Source organism: Dendronephthya gigantea, unplaced genomic scaffold (assembly GCF_004324835.1).
Source record: "Dendronephthya gigantea isolate DGI-Jeju-01 unplaced genomic scaffold, DenGig_1.0 000445F, whole genome shotgun sequence".
In the NCBI taxonomy this organism is placed as follows: Eukaryota; Metazoa; Cnidaria; class Anthozoa; order Malacalcyonacea; family Nephtheidae; genus Dendronephthya; species Dendronephthya gigantea.
Genome location: NW_021163455.1, coordinates 1 through 23,539, shown reverse-complemented (window position 1 = coordinate 23,539; position 23,539 = coordinate 1). Strand labels below are relative to the sequence as shown.

The window sequence follows — 23,539 nt, the reverse complement described above, 5'->3', positions numbered from 1 at the left end:
CCATGCTATTTTTCATTGGAGAAAGATCATAGCATTATTGCAAAAGGTTAAAGGTGGGTAACTGTGGTTACATTTGATGATGTAAACAGACGCTAAAACAAGTATTTTATAGTTTATTGCCGTGAGTTCGAATAATTATAACGAAGCGTCTTGCCTTCTTCTAAAAGCAAGATCGTAAACGTTTCACACGATCCAATTTTGTCGGATGCAATAAACCTTTTTTTGCAACACACGATGCAATTGCGAGTTTTTCCACGTTATTTCGAGCTAGCAAATAAATGGTTAATCATTTAACGGCCAGTCTTCGATTCGCTCAGACCCAGTGCGTCCAATGCAACCTCGTACCCAGGATCTTCTCTCTGTGCTGACTATTGGTTAACTATATCCCATCACGTTCATTGCGGAAAAAAGGAGCAGGATGTTGATAAATATATAACATGCATGCGTAAATAGCTATCATGAAAGGTCTTAAAACTTTAATTATCTCTTTACTTCCTTTAAAGCGTGCTTGAAGCGTGCTTGAAATGAACCATTAATTTGTCAAAATGAACAAGACAAAACAGTTGTATGAGGTGTTCCTGGCGGGAAAATGGTCCCCAGTAGAGTGTTGGAAATTTAAAAATCCAAAGCCCAATTTTGGCGCAACTTTGGTTGCAATTTTTTCTACGCCGGAGCTGCTTATTTTAGCCAGGAAATAGCCAAATAGCCCGAGTGAATCCGACGAAATTGCAGCTTTGGGTCTAATGTGAATGGACGCCTATATCCTAGAAGTCTTCGGAATATTTTTTTAAATCAGTATTCCAGCCCAGACTGTTGTAACCGTGCCTGCATGAATCTCTGATAAGGTGAAAACGTCATAAAACACACACTTTAATTACGAAAAGCAGTATCAAATCATTATGTATATTTGACAAACTATCAACTATATTTTAACCGTTTCTTGACTGCCAGTTTGTATTTGATTTTCACTCTTATGATCTAGGTCTGGGACCTGAAGTCTTTTGTAACTGGAAAGAGATTGAAATATCAATAAATAAAAGAGGTTTATGTCATGATGACTGTCAGAGTTTCTTTCAAATTCTGTCGTGGTTGCATGTCTGCATGTTAGCTAGTCAAGAGCGAGATCTTCTATGTAAACACAATCAATGTCTTCCAGCTCTAGTCTGGTGTCTACATTACTCACCAACACAAAGATGATAACCGTCCCGGTTATGATCAACACGGCGAGGAAAACTACCACTGTCAACAACACTATTTCAAAGTTTTTCAAGTCTATAAATAAAAGTAAATTATTTAAGATATCACCATGCCATTCATGCAATTTCTGCGAGCTATACCTTTATTGATGCTTTTTGTTGAAATGGTCTGTATATAGGTCGGTATTATACGACATGAAATCTTGCGAATCGATTCCGAAACATAGTAACCGCGCCTTCGCGCAAAAATAGAAACGAGGCTTATTGGGCAATTCTTTGCAGTACAAAGCTAAGTCACTTAGTTTTTCCCAAACTCTTTCGTTTCAAGTTTTGAAAATTTATTTCATTTTTCTTCCTCTTATTTGTACAAAATTGGGGAGTATTTGGAGCAAAATGCGATAGTGGAAAAGTGACGCTCGAATATTATATAAACCACCATATTCACATTTCTCATTAAAAATTTTTACACCAATTTTATTCATCAATAGGCAGTAATTTTACAGCTAGAAAATGGAAGAAACTGTCAACCGGAATTAGCATCCTTCTTTGCTGGCTGAATAGTGACGACAGTTAAAATCGTCACTATTTACGACACTAAGACTACGTTTACACTAAAATAATACCGCCGATAGCGAGAGAGGTGCTGAGATATTTCGCTATATTGAATTACAGCAACAACGTGCCACGCATTGTAGCGGAGGGGTATCTAAAGTGTGGCGGAATATTAACGGTGTAGTGTTTACACAACGTCATGTAGCGCTCCGTTTTCGTTCGACCACATTTAGAAAGTGTGGTCGTGTCGCTACGGCAAAGATGACGTTTTCGAACAAATCCGCTCCGGTGCAGTGTAAACGCAAACCCGTTTTCATACTTTTTTGCACCGTTTTCAGACCGATCCGGAGTAATGTTAACGTAGTCTAATTGGTCTGAAAACGGTGCAAAAAAGTATGAAAACGGGTTTGCGTTTACACTGCACCGGAGCAGATTTGTTCGAAAACGTAACCTTTGCCGTAGCGAAACGACCACACTTTCTAAATGTGGTCGAACGGAAACGGAGCGCTACATGGCGTTGTGTAAACACTACACCGTTAATATTCCGCTACACTTTAGATACCACTCCGCCACAATGCCTGGCGCGTTGTTGCCGTAATTCAATATAGCGAACAATTCTCCAAAAATTTATCAACAAGCACCTCTCTCGCTATCGGCGGTATTATTTTAACTTTTTTTGCGACCCACGACTACAGATATAAACGTCAAGCAATGTTTCAGAAAGAAATGGCGCAATTTCCTGCGAACAACTTACGAATGTTGACAGCGAAGAACGCTTATGTGTAAATGCTAACGAAACAGTATCGGAATTCAAACGGAGCAGTGTAAACGCAGTCAAATTCTGCCGTCACTTTCTCGCTCCGGAGCTGTGTAAACGTAGTCTTATTTTGTTTGGCATGACGCAAAGGTGCCTATCTGTACGTTTGAAAGGGCATTCTACTAGGCTCTCTTCTAGTGCACTAGGCCAACATTTCCTGTAATGTAGCAGCTTGAACAAGGTTGTTTTCTATTGGTTAGAGCTCTAATTGGGTAGCGAAGGTAGCAAGCCAATAGCACGTCCGTATTACATGGAATCTATTATTAACTTTGAAATTATTAATTAAAACTTCCGGTTTATTTTCATCTTGCGTTTATTGCGTTTATGTGGTTTAGGGTCGTTGAAAAACTTAGTGAAATTACAAAACAAAATGAAGCTAGTTCGAAAAGATTAGTGATTGGTGGTTAACATTAATCGCTCTGTGTGCATGTCACCTTCTTTTTGAATTTGGCGAATTTTGCGACTTCCCAAGAGGCATTGAAGTATTGTATTTGTCACTATTTATATTCAAATATTTTGTCACTATTATTGTTCGATATAATAGAAAATGTTAATATAAATGCAAAAAAAATACAGATTGGAGAGTATTACACATGTGGTATTACATTTATTTCGCTTTTTATATGTTTTTTGCAGCTACGCGAGTACAGTGCGCATAATATTCCGTTCGTCACAAGAATAACAACTAAATTGAACTAATAACAAGCGATATCAATACAATTACAATTATTACATGTATGTTTAATTAAACAACAACAAAAAGCTATTGGTGGGTTTCACCATACTTCAGAGTGATTTGAGTGGGCAAATGATAGGAAATTGCGTATATTTACTAGGAAACGCAAAGCCAACACATATAGTGAAAAATTATTAAAGATCACTCCCAAGGGCGATCCAGGGGCACTTGGTTAAAAAATTAAGAGCAGCTGAAAATATGTATAGGGACGGTTTGAAGCCAAAGCGCCAAGACACAACTAGTGTGGTGTATGTATATTTATGCTTTACAAAACAATCGGCATGTGTAAGTGGGTATATGTAGTTTTCTCGTTTGCATACTAATATAAAAGTATTTAAGCCTTAAGTGAATATTACTACTTTCTTCTTGACAAAGGGAGTAATAAAATATGCTAAATACTTTTATTTATATCTTCAAGTAACATCTCTCATAGATCACATGCACACAAGCTGTTTTAAAGAATCTACCTATTTACCCACCTTATAGACTCATCACTTTACACAAGGTATTTTTGATGCCAGAAGCTATGCTGGCGATAGTAACAACAAAAAGCTTGGGGTGTAGGTCTTGTGATTTGGTTGTTTTTTTTTATTTATGACTGATTTACAGTATATTAGAATATGGAAATTATGTATTAGACATTGCTGAATGTTTGTATGTATTAATTATTAATCATACAATAATATCACATAGTAACAATAAGTTCTGGTTGACAGTGGTTGTATATCACTTTGATTGCAAATATATAACCATTATATATATATAATCATTGTGTATTAATCTCTGCATGTGAACTGAGATGACAGGGTTCAATGAAGCAAATTGAAGTTTCTTTACTGCTAGGTTGAAATGGTAGGGCATGACAACCAAGCAATAGAATTGATATAAGGCACCAAGTGATATAATTTTGGTGTTTACAAAGCCAGTCATTATTTTATGGCAGGAGTGGGCTGCGGAGAAAATATTTTAATTCTCAAATTTTCCAACCCCACTTTTTTGTGCTGAAAAAAGTTTACACCACTTCTAGGCAATGAAATAGTTACCTTAATTTTATAAGTTTTATTTACAACAAGCATTATAACATTTGTATAAGCTTTGAATGCTGATTGTATATGGGGAAGAGCCATGTATGTTGCATCAATGCAAACCATCCATGCATGCAGTCACTTTATAGATAGTGACTTATTAGATTGTACAGTTCATGTTTGGTTTAAAATTTTATGAAGAAAATATTTATATTTTTTTTTCTTGCCCCATCTTTCACTTTCTCATATCTTACCCCACCCAATATAATACAAATTTACCCCACATTTCCCTTCTTCTCCCACCCAGGCTGGTCCCTATGTTAATGGTCTCAAAGTCTCCCAGCCCAAGAGTGTAAATAATATGTTGAATGTTTCAAATAATTAAGCTATTCACATTATATATATATTAATATATATATATATATATATATATAATATATATATATATATATCCCTTACGAAAATGTTCTATAGAATCCTATAGAATATGCTATAGCATATTCTAAATCCTATAGAATATTCTATAGGACTTCTTATCCTATAGCATATTCCATTGCCATATTCTATAGAATTTACAGATCCTATAGAATATTCTATTGTACATAAATTCACATTAAATATCGAATGATATATTCTATAGAACATGCTGTACACAATAATCTATAGAATGTTATACAGAATGTGACCTTTATGTAATAATTAAGGCAATTTAAAATATAACAATTTTAGTACACGATTGATATTGGTCGAGAAATGTGTTTTTATCTGTCAAGAAACACAAAAGTTGAATAGCATCATATTCGTATTTTGTGTGAGGTCCTCTCGACATACTTTTTAAGTCTTAATGTTAAAATTCTCCGCAAAAATCATTCGTTTTGTAAGGACAAATCACAAGTATTTCACACATATCTGTTTCATAATATGCCTGTTCGCAGGTTAGATGGCGGGCGTTTTGCCCAAACAAGGCCGCAAAGTTATATGGGACTTGTGTAACTGACACGCATATATAACGCATTATTTTCAAATTTTGAGCGCGTCTTTGTCATTCGTTCAACGTTTTATAACTGATATTGGTGGAATTTAGCGAGTTTTTCTTTCCTATTTACTCCGGCGTCAGCGACGGAGTTGAAAATTCGCCCCGGTTTTGTTTTGTTTTTTGTTTTTTTATTTTTTTTTTTATTATTTTTCGTCGTCGCAAGTCTGTAATGGCGCGAAATATACTAGTATTTAAAACATGTATGTGACCGTATTTATCTACGTCCCAGTCTTATCTCCCAAGACTTGTGGTGCACAGCTTTGGCTAATTTTCCAATGCGCGATTCGATTTCGCTCGCATGATACGGCAATTCCTCCAAGAGGAACAAATAAACCGTTCTTTTCATGCTGTTCGATTAAGTTTAGATTGAATTGGGGTAAGAATATATTTAATACATGTAGACCCGGTCCTATTTTAATAATATCGCTGCTATTTCGCCGTTTAACAAGATGATGTGGTCGTGTATGGGCGCGTTGACACGTCGCGTAGTTTGCACAGGATCGAAGATTTAATACAACTATATAAGCGCGAATTCCAAAGGCAAAGTGTAAGACGAAGCGAATGTATCATGCGGTTTATTTACATTTTTGAACAATTGAACTTCTATACTGCGATGTTCTTCTGAATTTCGCGATCGAACATTTAGGTTCGCAAGGCATCTAAATGCGAATATGTATGCGAAACAATACGCGAACTGTATTGTTTATGTTCAGAAGCTCTATATTGAAGACTGGCACGTGCGCCGGAGTTAACGCCAGAACGGCGTCTTGTTTAACATAAAATACGCAGTACTTGAATTTGTCGATGAGGAGTATAGGAGGTTGGTGAAACGCGCTGGATTATGTGAGAAGAATCAGAAGATTCGGATAATTTTGTGAATGCATGGTACATGACTATAGACTAGGATCGTGAGAAAGAAATTGTGTCAAGGCCATCAGAAAATTTCTCAAAGGTTCCATTGACCCATCTACAATTTCAACAACAACATGTGAAGCTAAAGTATTGGAATTAAGTGGTGAGTGTGTTTGTAGTTATATGCTATAGCCTATATGTTTGTACAGGCAATTAACAAATATTCTCTATACCCTTTATATTGTATATAGAATACTTAATTTTTAATATATCATTCTAAGAGTGAATATAATGTCTCAAGTGTTTAATTTTGCATTTACTATTAAATTTGCAGATTTGCTAATGTCCAAACATCATACTATAAACCAAAGGTCAAAATGGTATAATTATATTTGTAGGTGCCCTTATGTCCCAGTGTCTCAATAACAAAGACTCAACAGAAGGTTTTAAAAGGAAAAGGCAATTAATTTAAAGGATTTTGTGTACTCAATATTATGGGTATTGTGGAGCCGGGAGGTTCTGTCCACACACTCCATGACAGGAAAGATCTCCAATGCATTAAAGGAGAAGGATGCCAAGCCACAACTTGACAAGGAAAAGTCAATGGCATATGTGGTAAGCTGATAACTTATTTCAGTTAGCTAAATATATATTGTATACTATCTCATCACTCACAGCATGGTAAGACAAGTCCTGCATTCTTAAATAATTTTTCAATCATATTCCTTGATGTAGAGTATACTTCAAAAAGATATGGTTGTCCTGCATCTGAAGTGTGACAAGTAATGCTAAGAAAATGCTAAAAAGAAGTCCTGTGAAAAATAATGAACTGAGCTACTGGTCAGACAAACACTTTAAAAATATCCAACATATAGAATAGTAGACAATAATTATTACCAAAATACATTACAAACAAAAGTATTCAATGTTGCACAACTTTTGATGTACTGATACATATGTGCCAGTATTTCTAATATATATCTTTTTATTCTTGAAGTGATTTTCATCATTGATGTTTTCTCATGGCTAGACATAATATATTGGTAATATTGCACAGAAGAGTGAATAACACATCTTAATTGTGTAATATTACAATTGCATGTTCTGTAGAATATGCTACTGTATGTAGCATATCCTATAGCATTCTATAGCATCTTGTACTGAATTGAATCTACTGTATGTAGCATATCCTATAGCATTCTATAGCATCTTCTATAGAATCTTCTATTGAATGTTCCATAGAATATCCTATAGAATATCCTATAGAATATTCTATAGAATTAGTGCCAAAATCTTTTAGAATATTCTATAGCATATTCTATAGAATATTTCAAAAGAATATTCTATAGAATATTTTCTACAAATCAATAATGTCAAAACATAAGGACTATCATACTAGGACTGAACAATTACAATAACTGTTCGTAAGAAATAAAAAAACTGTACAATTTTGGCAGCACAACTTAAAGAAGTACAAAAGGGAGAAATTTAAATATACCATGTAAACAAGTTACTACACACCTTAATCACCTTTTGCTACCTTTGCTACCTATCGATACCTTTGCTACCTTCGATACCTTTGCTACCTTCGATACCTTTGCTACCTTCGATACCTTTGCTACCTTCGATACCTTTGCTACCTTCGATACCTTGCTACCTTCGATACCTTCGATACCTTTGCTACCTTCGATACCTTTGCTACCTTCGATACCTTTGCTACCTTCGATACCTTTGCTACCTTCGATACCTTCGATACCTTTGCTACCTTCGATACCTTTGCTACCTTCGATACCTTCGATACCTTCGATACCTTTGCTACCTTCGATACCTTTGCTACCTTCGATACCTTTGCTACCTTCGATACCTTTGCTACCTTCGATACCTTTGCTACCTTCGATACCTTTGCTACCTTCGATACCTTTGCTACCTTCGATACCTTTGCTACCTTCGATACCTTGCTACCTTCGATACCTTTGCTACCTTCGATACCTTTGCTACCTTCGATACCTTTGCTACCTTCGATACCTTTGCTACCTTCGATACCTTCGATACCTTTGCTACCTTTGATACCTTCGATACCTTTGCTACCTTCGATACCTTTGCTACCTTCGATACCTTTGCTACCTTCGATACCTTTGCTACCTTCTACTTGCTACCTTCGATACCTTTGCTACCTTCGTACCTTGCTACCTTCGATACCTTCGATACCTTTGCTACCTTCGATACCTTTGCTACCTTCGATACCTTTGCTACCTTCGATACCTTTGCTACCTTCGATACCTTTGCTACCTTCGATACCTTTGCTACCTTCGATACCTTGCTACCTTCGATACCTTTGCTACCTTCGATACCTTTGCTACCTTCGATACCTTTGCTACCTTCGATACCTTCGATACCTTTGCTACCTTCGATACCTTTGCTACCTTCGATACCTTCGATACCTTTGCTACCTTCGATACCTTTGCTACCTTCGATACCTTTGCTACCTTCGATACCTTTGCTACCTTCGATACCTTGCTACCTGTGAAATACTTTTATTACATATATTGGCAGTGTTTACTGTGGCTGAGTTCATGTTATCTCTCTTCCCACCGGAGACATATGTCCAGCTTGTTCTGATGTTTAGTGATTAGTCAATTTGATTGTATAAGTTCTTCCTAAAATATTTTCTCTCGTTTTGCCTGGAGTAACTTAACATTAATTCGTTAAAAAATGTTATTAATGATTAACTTTCTCATCAACCAATCGCAACAGACCTTGTTCGAGCTGCTACATGACCCGGTATAATAAAAGGTATTCAACGATGTTGATACTGCGATAGGAATGAACTGATCAATATTTCGTTCGTTAAATAAACGTATTATTTAATACAGTATAAATAAACCAGTGATGTAAACATTATTTGACCTTCCCTTCCCTAGATACGACTGACCTCCTTCTGTCCTTCAGACCTGCGAACAGGACCAACAGGTCAGTTTTCGACTGAAAAATTAAAGTTGAAGAAAAGTGGTTTTGAATTACAATCTTTATTATTGTAAACTGCGTGGAATCAAATTCCAATTCTACTTAGTAAAAGTTGCCGTGTTAAGTGAGAAAATGCCAAAAATTATGGGACTTTTCTGGATTTTTCGATTACGTTCTTTGGCGGAGTACATGCCATGCGCGGGCGTTTACCCGCGGCTTCCAGCAGACCGAATAAAATATTCAGTTACTCGGAAAAAATACATTTGGCATTGCTTTGGAGTGTGTGTTTCCGACACGCATAAAGCACTTCTAGCGTATTCTAGTGTCAATGGAGAACCGTTAGGAAAACATTTATCTGTGTATAGTAAACACAGTGATTTTGTGGTGAAGATTTACTGAAGGAAACACGGGAACTGAATATATATGAGCTGGCATCATAAATAAGGTAAGCACTTGTAATTTGACGACCGCTATATTTCAACACAGGTTTCTAATATGGATATACGGTTTCATTTTATTCTTGATAATTGTGACATTTTGCCACTGAGAACATTTTATGAAAGAACATTTTATGAGTAAAACTGTGCGTTGTATAAGTTGGAAATAAAATTAGAAATTCATAGACGAGTGTTTATTCAGTCAATAAATTTTAGTTCTGATCTGTAGGGTATTATCAGATTCAATATTGCATCAAATTTGCCACGGTTTTTAGTGTTTTGAGTGTCACTTGCTGGGCAACGAAAGCGTTCCCATTTTACTAGTTGGAATTTTCGGCAATTTTACCTGGCATTTCGTGTATGGTTTTCCATTTAATATTAGTAATTAATTGGGTCTTAACTTGACAATTACGAATGGAATGCTTAAATTGTGTACGAGATCGTACAATACACGGCTTTTGTTATTTTAAAGTTTACCAATTCGAATGTTGCAACAAATTATAACGTGGCTAAATTTCGTTTTTAGGGTAGTTTCACAATGTAATGTTGTAAATATATACACACGTGTATGATTGTCATAGAATGTACACATTATAGTTGTCAACAAAAATGTATAACTGTGTCCTTGAATGCACACTAAGAGTATAGGAAGAATTCTTGAGAATGCAGACAATGGTTGTTGCATTTAGATTCTTCAGGTGCAGAATGGCCACTTAATTTCTTAATGTAAGGTTTGAGCATATTCATAACAATGTCAGACTTAGTTTACCTGCTATTAAGGTACCTTGTGTGCATGTACATGTGTGTAGATTAATTTGACATTATAGAAAGAGTACAATATGTTTGTGCATCAATGCTCTATGATTCAATTGCAGTTGTATTAATTACAGTGCTAATTATTAAAGTTCAGATACTTACCCATTCTTGTAATTATTGTCAGCATGATAGTTGAAAGTACATATAGCGACCATTCAATATAGGCCCTAATTAAGCACCACTCTACATGTCAAGTGGATCTCGAACTTAAGATTTAGAATTGCAATCCTGGGATTGCAGTTCCAAAAACCTAGAATTAAATTATATTTTTTAACAAATTTGTATGAGATTAATTTTATATGAGATCCATACTGATCTATAAAAAATCTATATTGTAAAGCATAATGATTTTAGTAAGATTCAAACCATCACAATTTAAAATGTACCTCCTGATTAATGAAACATAGTCATTGCATGTCATCTATTTTCTTATTTAGTCTGATCCTAGTCTGGAGTGCAAACCTTTTTCCCACAGTTTTAATAACCTTTTAAAGACCTCTCAAAAACTATTCTTATTCTTAACTATAGTCTTATTAGTTACAAAAAAGAAGTGATTGTCTTTCATGCACTTAGTTCATTCATAATAGTTTCACTCTGAGAAAGAGAGTACTCTCTCTGGCCCCTAAAGGCACTTTAAATAATTCCTAGTCCTGACCCAATGTTGTTTTATGCAAATCCTTTGCAATACTGTATCCTAATTCTATTTTAAAGAATTCCTTTCCTCTGCAATTCGTTGTGGTGTTTGAGCACTGTTCACACCCCCAATAGGATTATCCCCACACATGCAGGTATCTCATCATCATCAGTTAATGAGAACTTCCAGGCACTTGTAATTGAAATAATAATAATAGTTCTCTTAGGATTCTTTGGTTTGATACAGTTTTTTGTGAGTTCAGAAATGAATAAGATCACTTGTGTGGTATATAACGCACCATCATTGGGACATGAATCTGACCATTTTTGGAAATCTTCCTTTTACTCAGTCAGGAAAATGGCTATCAAGTGGGTGTTGCACAATTGCTTAAATTTTGCATTTAGCAAAAGTCGGCGAAATGATATTTAAGGTTATTAATAAATTAAATTAAAAAATATTCCCACTTTGTCTGGTAATCACCAAGTAAATGGTTATAATATAAATAAAAAAAATATTGATTGTTGCATTCATCATAATTGCATAGTTAGCACTTATCTTTATGATAAAAAACGGATATTGTTAAAGGATTGAGTTTGTTAGTGAATACCAAAAATGGACTTTATAGTGGTTTTTTAACGAATTGTGAAAGCATATCTTCAATTTTTATGTTTGTGTTTTATAACTATGGAAAAGAAATATTCTGTGTTTGAGAAGTTGGGAGTGCCAGAAATGAATAAAATGTAACTCTGCGATAATTTAACTACGTAACTGCTAAACTGCACGCATCTTCTCAGGAAATGCTCGGCTAATTATTATTAATATTTATAATTATTTATATAAATCATGATTTACGTTATTTGCAGTAGCAAAAAGCTATTATTGATAGTTGGGGCGACTGACTGACTCACTGCCGAGACTTTATTGCCGGTGTTGTCATGATGATGATAGTCTCGAGACTAAAGAGAAAAGTCTGGTGTCGGTGCAGCCTCGGTTTCGTTTGGTTTCCTATTAAATCTATTATTCTTCTAGTTATCGTGTAAATTACGACGCTTTTCATTGTCATTTGTGTCTTCCGATTTTGTTTCTGTCCTTGACTCCTTGTGTTGATTTTGTTACGTTAAAGAAAAGACTAGCGGATTGATAAGAGCACAAAGATCTTTTTTAATCATTATTCTTTAATTATATATGACCAGTATGACATACCCTGAACAAGAATACACCCACATTATTAATAAAGAGTTCTTTAAAAGATTGCTATTGAATTGTTTGCATAGACTACACGTCAACATATAGACTGCTAAGTTAATCAGATCTACTCGAAAAAGAATTATCAGCACTTTTGCCTTTGGTTTACTTCTAAAGCATCGTGTGTAGTTGCTGCTTGTGCCGTGTAGTGATTGGTAGTATTGTGTACCAAAAGAATCCTATATTTCAGAATAATTGTGGTTTTAGTAAGTCCGCTTCCAACTTTAGTTTCTGCTGGGTGATAATTTAATTGAGAAATATCATGTGATCTTCGAGCTTTAGAGCACGACTCGGGGGTTTTTTGAGAAGACAGGCGAACGTTAAATACTGTTTTGTTAAACTGTGTCAACTCTGGTAACTCAGACCATTACAGTATTAGTAATCTAACTGAAATCGCAACATTTATTATGCATTAACATTGAACAAGATCAAATGTTCGATCTTTGAAGTATCCTTGTGAGCCGTGATCGCGCAGACGGTGCAGCCCTAATGGTTTATTGATAATTATCAAGGCTTTAATCTTTTCCCAGGTGCAAAGATGGCAGATGATTCGGATCCAGGTCACAAGCTGGTGCGACGGAGTAGTCTTGGTAAGGGTTCTAAGAAAAGGCGAATGAGCAAGAAAAAATACGATGGACGAAATATCATGGATGACATGGCCGGGGTCAGTGATATGGTTTTACTTGATCCACTTACCGAAGACAAACTCACGGAGAATCTTGAGAAACGATTCAAAGCTGGTGAAATTTATGTATGTTCGAACATTTTCTGCGGCTAATTGTAGAGAACAGTCATATTGTACTAGAGATTTCCTCATTTGCAAGAGTCTGTATACTGCAAGAGTCTGTATACTGCAAGTTGTAACTGCAAATCATATGCACGATATATTAAAATGAAATAACGCATGCGTACATTGTATAACTTTTACGATCTCTTATTAACCGTAGAAGAATACCACCACGCTAAATTACTGAATATTGTGTTCGTAATTAGTTAATCTGATAGAGTTATCATACACTACAATATTGATTAATTGTTTTCTTGCAATTATTCCAGACATACATAGGAAATGTTGTGGTGTCAGTGAATCCCTACGAGAAACTGTATCTTTATACAAACGAAGTGATAATGGAGTACAGATCAAGAAACATTTATGAAATGGCGCCACATCTGTAAGTATTCCAGAATGATATCTTTCGCACTGCCATCAAGACCATTTTAGAGTAGTGCATGTGTAGTTCTGTCGGAATTGCTCGGGAAGAGATTTTAAATGAAGATTTTTACAGGTACGCAGTTGCTGACTTGGCTTACAGATCAATGCGAGATCACAATAAAGACCAGTGTATTCTTATTACTGGAGAGAGTGGTGCTGGGAAGACAGGTAAACCTGATGTATTGTAAAAGTAGTAGTAATTAGACTAAACTCTTAAGACCAGACTCAGTTGCTGGTTAAAAATGTTTGCATTTATAACAATACTTCTGGGAAACGCTTTGTAGAAGCTTCAAAAATATCATGCAGTATGTTGCGGCCGTTTCTGGAAAGGGAAAACAAGTTGAACAAGTTAAAGAACAACTTCTTCAATGTAATCCAATTCTGGAAGGTGAGTTAGCGACATTTGTGTATTATTCTCTTCAATCAACTAGTTAATATAAGGTGATATTTGAATAATATTATTTAGCGTTTGGGAACGCCAAGACATTGAAAAATGATAACTCGTCCAGATTTGTAAGTATTACTTTGCGCATGTGTGATTAATGTTTAGGGTTAGGCCTATAGCTAAATACCGCGGCTGTGTCACAGAATGACACTATACAATACAGCACCGCAGAAATCAATGCATCTTGACAATTGAAATGTACTCGCAGAGCGGGTGCGTAATACATATACATGTGTTGGTTCACAAACAGAAGTACGTGTGTGATGTTGTAAATGTTCGCTTGTCTTAGGGGAAATACATGGATTTAGAGTTTGACTTCAAAGGAGAACCTGTTGGTGGTGTTATAACAAACTGTAAGTTAACAGAATGTTCATCGTACATTTTAAATATATGACTTAGTGCAGTGTTTTCTTAATTAAAGCAGTTATTGAACTTTATGCATTCGATTCTAATGAACTGGTTGAACGAAGGGCGAAAAGGAAAAACACAAAAGTCCTCAGATTCATTGAACAAACTAAATTTAAGCTTTGACATTTAGTAATATTTATACAACAGCGTTTTCAATTCATATTTCAATGTTTTCGACTAGGATAAATGATCCCGCTTAAGTTTCTTTATGTTAGTGTTTTAATATGACTCATTTACTATGTCTTCTTTTTCATGTTGATTTTCGGAAAACCAGATCTTTTGGAAAAGGCATATAATAGCTGTGAATTGCCGGATATTATCATCTGATATTCACATGCAGCGTATTTAGAACTTATTTCTTATTTTTGTGTTGAAACTTCTTGTGTTTTAGTCTCGAATTGTGCATCGTGCCAACGAGGAGAGAAGTTTCCACACTTTCTATCAGCTTCTCAATGGTGGATCGGGAGAGCTTCTTCGTAAGAAATATTTCATTGCATATTCAATAAAGTAAAACTACATCAAAATGGAGAAGTGCTTCTTACAAAATATTTCACTTTATATAACAACACATCAGTTCCCATTGTTAAAGTCAGGGAATACGTGATGACTTGATGAAGCAAAAACAAGCGATTTCTAAGTTGGTTGAATATGTGTTTAATCTATTTTATTTTAGGTGCCTTGGGCCTGGAAAGAAACTGCGCTAAATATGCATATTTGAAGGAGAGTGGTTGCATTTCTGTGAAAACGATTAACGACGTTGAAGACTTTCGTTATACTGAGGTATCACACGAGACACGGATATAGTAAATTCCCCCCAGTACTTTCGCGACTAATTGAATATCACAAGTTTGCCAGCTAGTGTGTCATTTTTCTCTCGTAGCTAAAGGGAACTGTAAAAATGCTAATCCATTCACTGTTTTCCAAGGTTAACTATGATTTAAAATTAAAATTTTTTTAGAGTGCTATGGGCGTAATTGGATTTAAAAACCAAGAGAAACTTTGTATTTATCAGCTGATATCAGCAATTCTCCATCTTGGAAATGTACAGTTTGAAGCAGCGCAATTTCATCACGGGGCTGACGGTGTATTTATCACAAATAAAATGGGTAAAAAATTTACGTTATGCATTACCTTTTCATATAACAACGAGTTCAAACTGACGAGAATTGAACGATACGAGACGTTAAAATATTGTTCATCATATACATATACATGTTGTTCTAGTGCTGAGAATTATTGGAGATTTACTGAGATGTGAACCAGAAGTGTTACAAAAGGCGTTAACAGAAAGAACGGTGGCAACAAAATACGAGTCCTTCAAGACAACTTTATCACCGTCTGAGGTACAATTGTCGAACACAGGTTTTTAAGAAAGTTGTATATGAGTTAACTGTTGCTAATTAGGCTGATGATATTTTCATTATTTTCAAGGCTGGTTATGCCAGAGATGCTCTGAGCAAAGCTTTATACGATCGCTTATTTTCCTGGTTGGTAGCAAGGATCAACCAGAGTATAAAGGTATAGAATCGATGATTATATGATGGGAATGAAGGGATAGGAATGTGGGAGAATGGTATTTCGTGACTGTTATCCACTGTATCTCTGTTGCCTCTGAATACAAACAGCTTATCTTTACACTCTTAGGTAAAAAGAAGAACTCGTACCAAAGTAATTGCTAATTGGAGTGTTAGACATTTATGGATTTGAAATGTTTCAGGTAACCTCTTCATTATTGATTAAGATAATCAAGGAGTAAGATCTTAGACTTTAAGGTCTAGTCATATCTAGTAAACAATTAATATCTTTTCCATTCCAATTTTCAGAAAAACTTCTTTGAACAATTCATTATAAATTACTGCAACGAAAAACTGAAACAAATATTCATTGAACTGACCTTAAAATCAGAACAAGACGAGTATGTGAGAGAGGTAAGAAAATTTTGATCAGCTTTGCCGCATTTGCATTCTTTTTTAACGCCGGAAGAACAATTCATGATGTAGACACTGAATTGACTGTTTCTTTTTCTTCAGGGCATTGAATGGACTCACATCGACTATTTCAACATTCTGTGATTTGTGATCTTATTGAAAAAGTGAGATTACTGACTCTTAGTTTAGTTTCAGTTGGCTATTCACATTTAATTGTTTTTTTTTGCCTTATAGAGCAATGTTGGAATAATAGCCATGATAGACGAAGAATGTCTGCGACCTGGAAAGGTACTGATTATTTCATTGATCTATACTGGTGACTTAAATGAAGATGATTAATATTGTATAACAATTGTATATTAATTGTGAGTTATTGTTTCAAAATATTGATTCGATATAAAATATCTAGTGCTGCCAACTTTGGCCTCTGTAGGCCTGTGACCTCTGTACTCGAACTAAACAAATGACTTTATGTGTCAGGTGTATCCACAGTATCATCACTATGATGTGATTTTGTTTAGGCCTCCGATATGACACTTTTGGAAAAATTAAATGCGAAATTTCTGGACCATCCACATTATGACAGCGAGAGCGGTACAAATCCGAGGAAACCAAACTTGAAGATTGGACAAGGACATTTTGTTTTGCGACATTATGCAGGAGATGTAAGAAAAATTAGTTTTGTAACTTTATCGGGCAATTGAGCTGCTTTTTTATTCATATTTAATGCTGACACAACGGTTTTTCTGCACGGGACCTATTGGGTTTCTGATGACGGTGACCCATTATTATCAGTAATCACTGAGTGAGGAAACAAATCCAAGGCATTTCACCCGGGAGGGTTTTCACGGAAAGCAATGAATGTGTCGTTTGCTCATGCACGTAAGGAACAATCTTTGTTATCTTTCTCTGCCTAATTCAATGTATTTTTCTTTTATTCAGGTGACTTACAACGTCAATGGCTTCTTGGACAAGAACAATGATCCGTTGTTTCGTGATTTATCACAAGCAATGTTTCAATGCGAACATCCTTTGTTGCAACAACTTTTTCCAGAAGGTAATTTTCTTTGAGGACGATGCATGTATTTGATCTGCATGTAATATAAGATACCTTCGGTCCTTCGCCTTGTCCACATGCATACTTGGGGCATCAGATAAAGGGATTAGTTGGGTTAGTGGAAATGAGTGTTAAAATCCATTTTGTTGATTATGTCGTTTCGATTAGTAATTGCAACATTTTTATCGGCAGGAAATCCCGAGACACCTTCTCGTAAACGACCCAGTACTGCTGCTACCAAATTCAAGGTGGGCCGTTCGAGAGTGTTGCATTATCTTCTATTGTCTTTTTTATCATTCTGGTCTATTTTAGTAACTACTTTCTTGTATTCAGGTGTCCGTAGCACAGTTGATGAAAAATTTAAGAGTGAAAGATCCCAATTATGTGAGGTGTATTAAGGTATTGTATAACTTTTATGGGAATATACTGCCATGTCGAATTTTACAAGAAAGGAGTGTGGAATATCTATTTTTCTTTTTTAGCCAAATGAAGCAGAGGGAAAAAGTTTTTGATGAACATTCTGTGAGGCATCAAGTCCGGTATTTAGGGTAGGTTTGCATTTATTCATCCTAATGATATCACTCGCGCCTGCAACTATTATGATTTTAATTTTGCTCGCTGTGAATCGAACTGCTAAAATACTTCAGTAGCTTTTGAGACCCCAAACAGCGAAAAACATTCGTTGTTAATTACGCATGGATTTTTAGGTTATTAGAGAACGTTCGTGTTCGCCGTGCTGGTTATTGTTATAGACAGGAATACTCTATAGCTTTGGAAAGGTATTTTATTAGTTAATATAGATTCTAAACAACCTGTAACGTAATGTTTCAAGCTTCCCTCTTTTTCATCCCTTTGTCGTCACCGTCTCAACTTTACGTCTACAATCCATATTGCTGAGTCATTGGTTTCATTTGTTGATTCACTTATCATTACGTACAATGATATTTGCACTAGCTTCTTACTCTAATAAACTATTTTTTTAAAATATTCCCTGTTTCCAGATACAAAAGTTTGTGTCCAAAAACATGGCCAAAGTGGGATCGTGATCCTAAACAAGGACTTGGTGAGATTTTGAAGGTAATTTTGCTCTTGTTTTTTTCACAACATTGAAGAGTCCGCGTCGTCAGAAATATCCAAGTTTTGAGAAAACGGCGTAATCGACCAGTCCGCCGGAAAACGGCGTATACGACCATGGTCGAGTCCGCCGGAAAATGGTGTATTCGACCATGGTCGAGAATTTTCCTGAGTGGAAACTAGCCTTCAGATGGTGGATAGAATAATTATTAAGACGAGTTTCTGCATGAAACAATTCTATACATGGTAATGCATCAACCAGCTACTTCTTGTTGCTATATACTTGTGCTTTTTTATGTTTCTTTTGCCTTCGGCAGTATGCAACATCCTGAGAAGAAGCATTCTAGAAAAGAATCTTCTAAATCGAGTAACAAACATTTTTATAATTGTTGTTGTTTAATTTTCAGTGTCAGAAAATCAAAAGAAGTGAATATGATTATAGAAGGACCAAACTTTTTATCCGAAATCCACAAACGGTATAAAATATTTATACTTTTAACAGAGTTAAGTTCAGTATTGGTCAGACACCGACCGTATTCATGCAGAGCAAATTGTTGACATCAGCAAATGGAAGACCGTTTAGCTGTATTTCAATAAATTTTGCAATTCGTTACACCTGGGCGAATAAAGATTCAGAATCATGTCCGATTTAAACACGAATTAATTTACATGTTGTCATATCAGAATTCTGAACTCTGTATATTTTAACAAATGCAATTTAATCTTTACTTTTTTTCTCATGCTTTTCCTAATTTTAGTTGTTTGCACTGGAAGATAGAAGAGAAGAAAAGTTGGAAGATCTTGCAGTCATCATACAAAAACGTTATAAGGGTTTTCGTGACAGGAAGAAGGTAACGTATACGTTTTAAGCTACTTCTTCATATATAAATAGTTAATTATTGCATTTGCATCATCATATATCACTGTTTTCGCGAAGACAGTTTATAAAATATCTGCATCTATATTTTTCTATATTTTCTGTGACAACTTTGTAGTTCATCAAAATGTTGATTAGCAAAACATTTAGAGGATTCAAGGTATATTTCTTTTCATTTCATATGAACTTTATCATATTTTTCAATTCTAATATTTTTCTTTGTATTTCTGACGTAATTTTAGGCAAAGAAGGATTACCGGACGCAGCGTAATGCAGCCATTATGATCGCTTCGTTTGTCAGAGGATGGCGGGTAGGCTAATTTTTCTCTTTATTGTTTAGAAGACTTGAAGGTTGAATTATTTCACATGATTTATTTGCTCAAAACAGTTCTCAGTCTTACAAAATTTGGACAAATAGGAATTTAATAGTTCAACAAGAGCTATCGTCGACTGAACAATAACTCTGTGATGTTTGAACTTACTTTTTTACAGGTGCGAAAAGAATATCAACGTTTCTTCCGATCTCATGCCACAGCAGTTATTCAACGTTGCTGGCTATCTTACGTCGTAAGTAATTTACTCTTCTCGGTTCCGTGATTATCGGCGACCCACTTATCAACAACACACCCTCTGTATATCTCCCAATTTGGGGATGTTCCTGCCCAATATTTGTATGTAATCTGTCAGTTTTTGTTTTTGAAGAGAATATCGAGTGACTGTGTTTGCCATTCTTGCATGCACGGATGCTTTTTCAAAGTTTAAGTAAATAAATATTGCAGATTAATTCCTCTCTAATCCCAATGATCTATGGCTCCAATAATTAGTTCAAAGATTGTTTCTGGGTTCATGTCTAAGTACTCTCTTGATATTCTTTTTCAGAACCATATTATCTTCTTCGTGTTTATTTCTAACAGGTTTCAAGATTTTTGAGAAAGCTTTTGCAAAACTTACCTTCGGAATCTCCACTGGAGAGGAGTTGGCCATCAAGTTTACAGAGATTTCGAATGGCAAATGGGCTTTTAAAGGAGATATATCACCGCCATCGTGTAAGATATAACGATCATAATTAAATATTTTGAAACCGTTTTTATATTTCATTTTTTTAAAATGATTTATGCAGTGTCGCCCTCACATCTCTAGAGAATTTCATTCTTTCATGCAGGCCAGCCGCTTGCTGTATCACCAATCCAGAAACACAACCTTGTGCTTGATCTGTCATTCTGTCTTGTTTTTTGCTTCTTTGTATTTATAACTTACGTTTTAATTTCCTGCCTCTTAACAGAAATTTTTACACCGTCGCATCCCATTTTATCCCACCATATCCCACTATGCATTTGTTGGGTGTTCTCATGGAAAGGTAAACATATATACTTCTGTCTTCATTTAAAATCTTTAATAAAACATATAAGAAGTATGAACATATAGAAGTATAAACATATATACTTCTGTCTTCATTAGGCAATGCCTAAGCACACGTTTATAAACATTCAGAGTAGTAACTACATTGGGTTTTGGTGTGATTGGTCTAATGGTGATGGTGCGGTGATGATGATTGGTGGTGGAGGAAGTGCTTGTGACAGAGCAGATCATGGTGTTGGAATAACAGAGGAAGATCAAGCGAAGTTTGGTGGAAGTACACCTCGCCATGATTTTGGCTACAACGTTGCACCTTCAACGTATTCATTCAATTTGTGGGTTCGTTAGAAACCATCAGTTATAAAACATTTTAGATTGGCGAAAATACCATTATCAATTTGTTATATATAGCGGCAACAATTAAACGCTACGCATGGGTATAAACAGGGATAATGGCTTAGTAAGTTAGTTGATTCAAAGACTATATATATAGATGTAGACAAGTTAGTTATACTCATTGCTTTCAAAATCAATTCCAGTTTTTATACTTTTGAACTAAATATTGATCAACATTTTTGGTTTTGCTACCAGTGTTTAATTATTACTATACAGCTATTGTTGAGCAAGATGTTCATATGGTTTCTCTACAAAAGCATAGTGATATCGTTCGGGGATATTATAGCACACGTTTAACCAATATTCCCTATATTAACTTACAGTAAATAGTAGGTTGAGTTGATGTACAACAAAAGTTGATTTTATGCATGTATTCACGATTATGCAGAATATTTTCTTGCTTCTTTGAAAGCGGAGTTACTTAAATTAGAACAGATCTGGTATAATCAGTTTTTGATTAAAGGATTAAGATCATTGAAATATTGATGATTCATTGCAACGTCTGCAGCCATACGCATTAATGGATTGAACACGAGCAATTTCTAGACGACGAAAATAAAATGCGATCATATTAGAAAGGTTGTGTTATTAGAGAGAATTATACACAGAACCCAAGATACAATTCAATACACGAGAATACCACACCTGTAGTAGGTCCCTGCCAATGGATGGAAGTTTTGGAACAACGTGAGATAACGATACTGGAAGATGGAACCCATAATCCTATATTTTATAAGAAAAAATTCATGGCTTGAACAATTTGCATACTACGTCCAGCAACGAAAAGAAAATTTAAGAGGCACCAAAAGAGCCACCTTTGTTAAGTGTTCTTTGCTTACTTTATACTCTGGCAATTTTGTCATTCCAGGCCAAGCATCTTCATTTGGTGATCCTAAGATTCTTTTAGTACAGTATGTCAAAAAAATATACTACAAACAAATTTCTCAAGTAAATATGCAAACAGCGTTTTAAATAATCAGAAGGACTGAGCCTTTACGACGCCTACGGCGGACACGTATAAGTTGCTACAGTTTTGCTGAACGCTATTTGTAATGCAATGGTACTATTTTGCATGTCTGTCACATTGTATATTAAATTTATCTAACTGTTTTTGAGCTTGGGAAACAATAAAGATACTTGTATATTTTTCTTAGTTGGTCATCAACGTCGCTCCCTGGGAAAAGAGGTCTTCCGCCATTCGACAATTCTAAACAAACAATTTTAAAATCATATTCAAGCCAACATTGTGGATTACCAGCCTCGATCACCGTTTTTTTTTTTTCAATTTAATTTGATTTTATTTCTTGCTCAAAATTTGACGTGAAACAGCCAAAAGAAATGCACTGTATTTCTTAGATGTTTGTAATAGTAAGATTTCACAGCTCTGGCCATTTGTTTTATTCGAATTTATCCTTTTTTCAAGAGGATTCTGAATTTAAAAAAGATTGTGATGCATACCTGCAAAAATGCATCCAGCTGACCACATGTCTATTGAGGTCGTGTAAATCTTCGCTCCCATTAAAACATCTGGCGGACGATACCATAATGTTACAACCTAGAGTTGAGATATACTAGAGCAACAGTATTCATTTTTGAGCAATTCAACCTGTTGAATGTTGAATAAATGAAACATCTTGATAAAAAAAATATTGAAGGCAGCGCACTAATGCTAACACCACGCAGCCAGGGTTTTTATTACTTTTTTTCGTTATAAAACCATGGCTTTTAATGTCGCAAAAATAAGCAGATGTAACCAGAAGGAAATGTTAGAATTAGTAATGATAACAATTAAAGTTTGCAATCATTGTTATAAAGCATTTGAAGATGCTATCTTTAAAAGATGGAAGTTATTAGGAGTGTAACTAACCTCAGCCGAATAACAGCGAACAGGAATACCAAACGGTCGAGCTAATCCAAAATCACCCAATTTTAACTCCCCATCCTTTAAATAATTACGGTAAATGGTAAATTTGCCTGACTTTAGGCACAATATGCAGCAAGTACATATTCTCAAAAAACTTCCAGAGTTTGCTATCAAAGCCGGTGAAGATTTCGTTTACCTTATTAATTAGTAGATTTTGAGGCTTGAGGTCGCGATGTAGTACATTATTCGCATGACAAAATGCCAGTCCTCGTAATAACTGATACATGAAAGACTAAATAATTTTAAAATATTTTCTAAAATAAACTGGAGTTCAACACAAAGTCTGTCGAGATGGGTCCTACTAAAAACCGCCGACACCGCCCAATGGTAAAGAAAAATCATCCGAGACTTCGTCGGTCTGGTCTGAAATGACTGACTAACAACGTCAACGATTTTCCTTCGACTGGTGAAGTTAAAATTGATCTAGGGTAATTGTTACTGCAAATTGATCCATAGAAATGATGAGGTTAATAAGAAAAATCTTGGGAGAATTCTCGTCTTCAGGTGGTCCTGGGATACGTCAACACCAACCAAATCAAGAGTCTGGCATA

General features: G+C 35.3%; 1 protein-coding gene and 1 pseudogene across 1 annotated transcript; one reads left to right on the top strand and one right to left on the bottom strand.

The window, feature by feature from the left end:
• The first annotated feature begins 8,715 nt into the window (after nucleotides 1–8,715).
• Nucleotides 8,716–21,454, top strand: LOC114543371 (annotated as a pseudogene).
• An 8-nt stretch (nucleotides 21,455–21,462) lies between these two features.
• Nucleotides 21,463–23,347, bottom strand: LOC114543370 (cyclin-dependent-like kinase 5). Its single transcript, XM_028562381.1, has 7 exons — nucleotides 23,125–23,347; nucleotides 22,932–23,006; nucleotides 22,523–22,619; nucleotides 22,202–22,271; nucleotides 21,904–21,964; nucleotides 21,710–21,787; nucleotides 21,463–21,606 (listed from the first exon to the last, which is right to left on the bottom strand). The coding sequence occupies exons 1-7, from the start codon at nucleotides 23,212–23,214 to the stop codon at nucleotides 21,511–21,513; spliced, it is 567 nt and encodes a 188-aa protein (XP_028418182.1). The 5' UTR covers nucleotides 23,215–23,347; the 3' UTR covers nucleotides 21,463–21,510.
• Nucleotides 23,348–23,539: the final 192 nt, after the last annotated feature.

Coding starts and splice junctions, on each gene's coding strand:
- LOC114543370 (XM_028562381.1), bottom strand. CDS start 23,214: ATGTATCAGTTATTACGAGGACTGGCATTTTGTCATGCGAATAATGTA. Junction 21,788..21,903: donor CAAAATTGCCAGAGTATAAA/GTAAGCAAAGAA, acceptor TATAAAATATAG/GATTATGGGTTCCATCTTCC. Junction 21,607..21,709: donor TTGGCAGGGACCTACTACAG/GTGTGGTATTCT, acceptor TTCGTCGTCTAG/AAATTGCTCGTGTTCAATCC.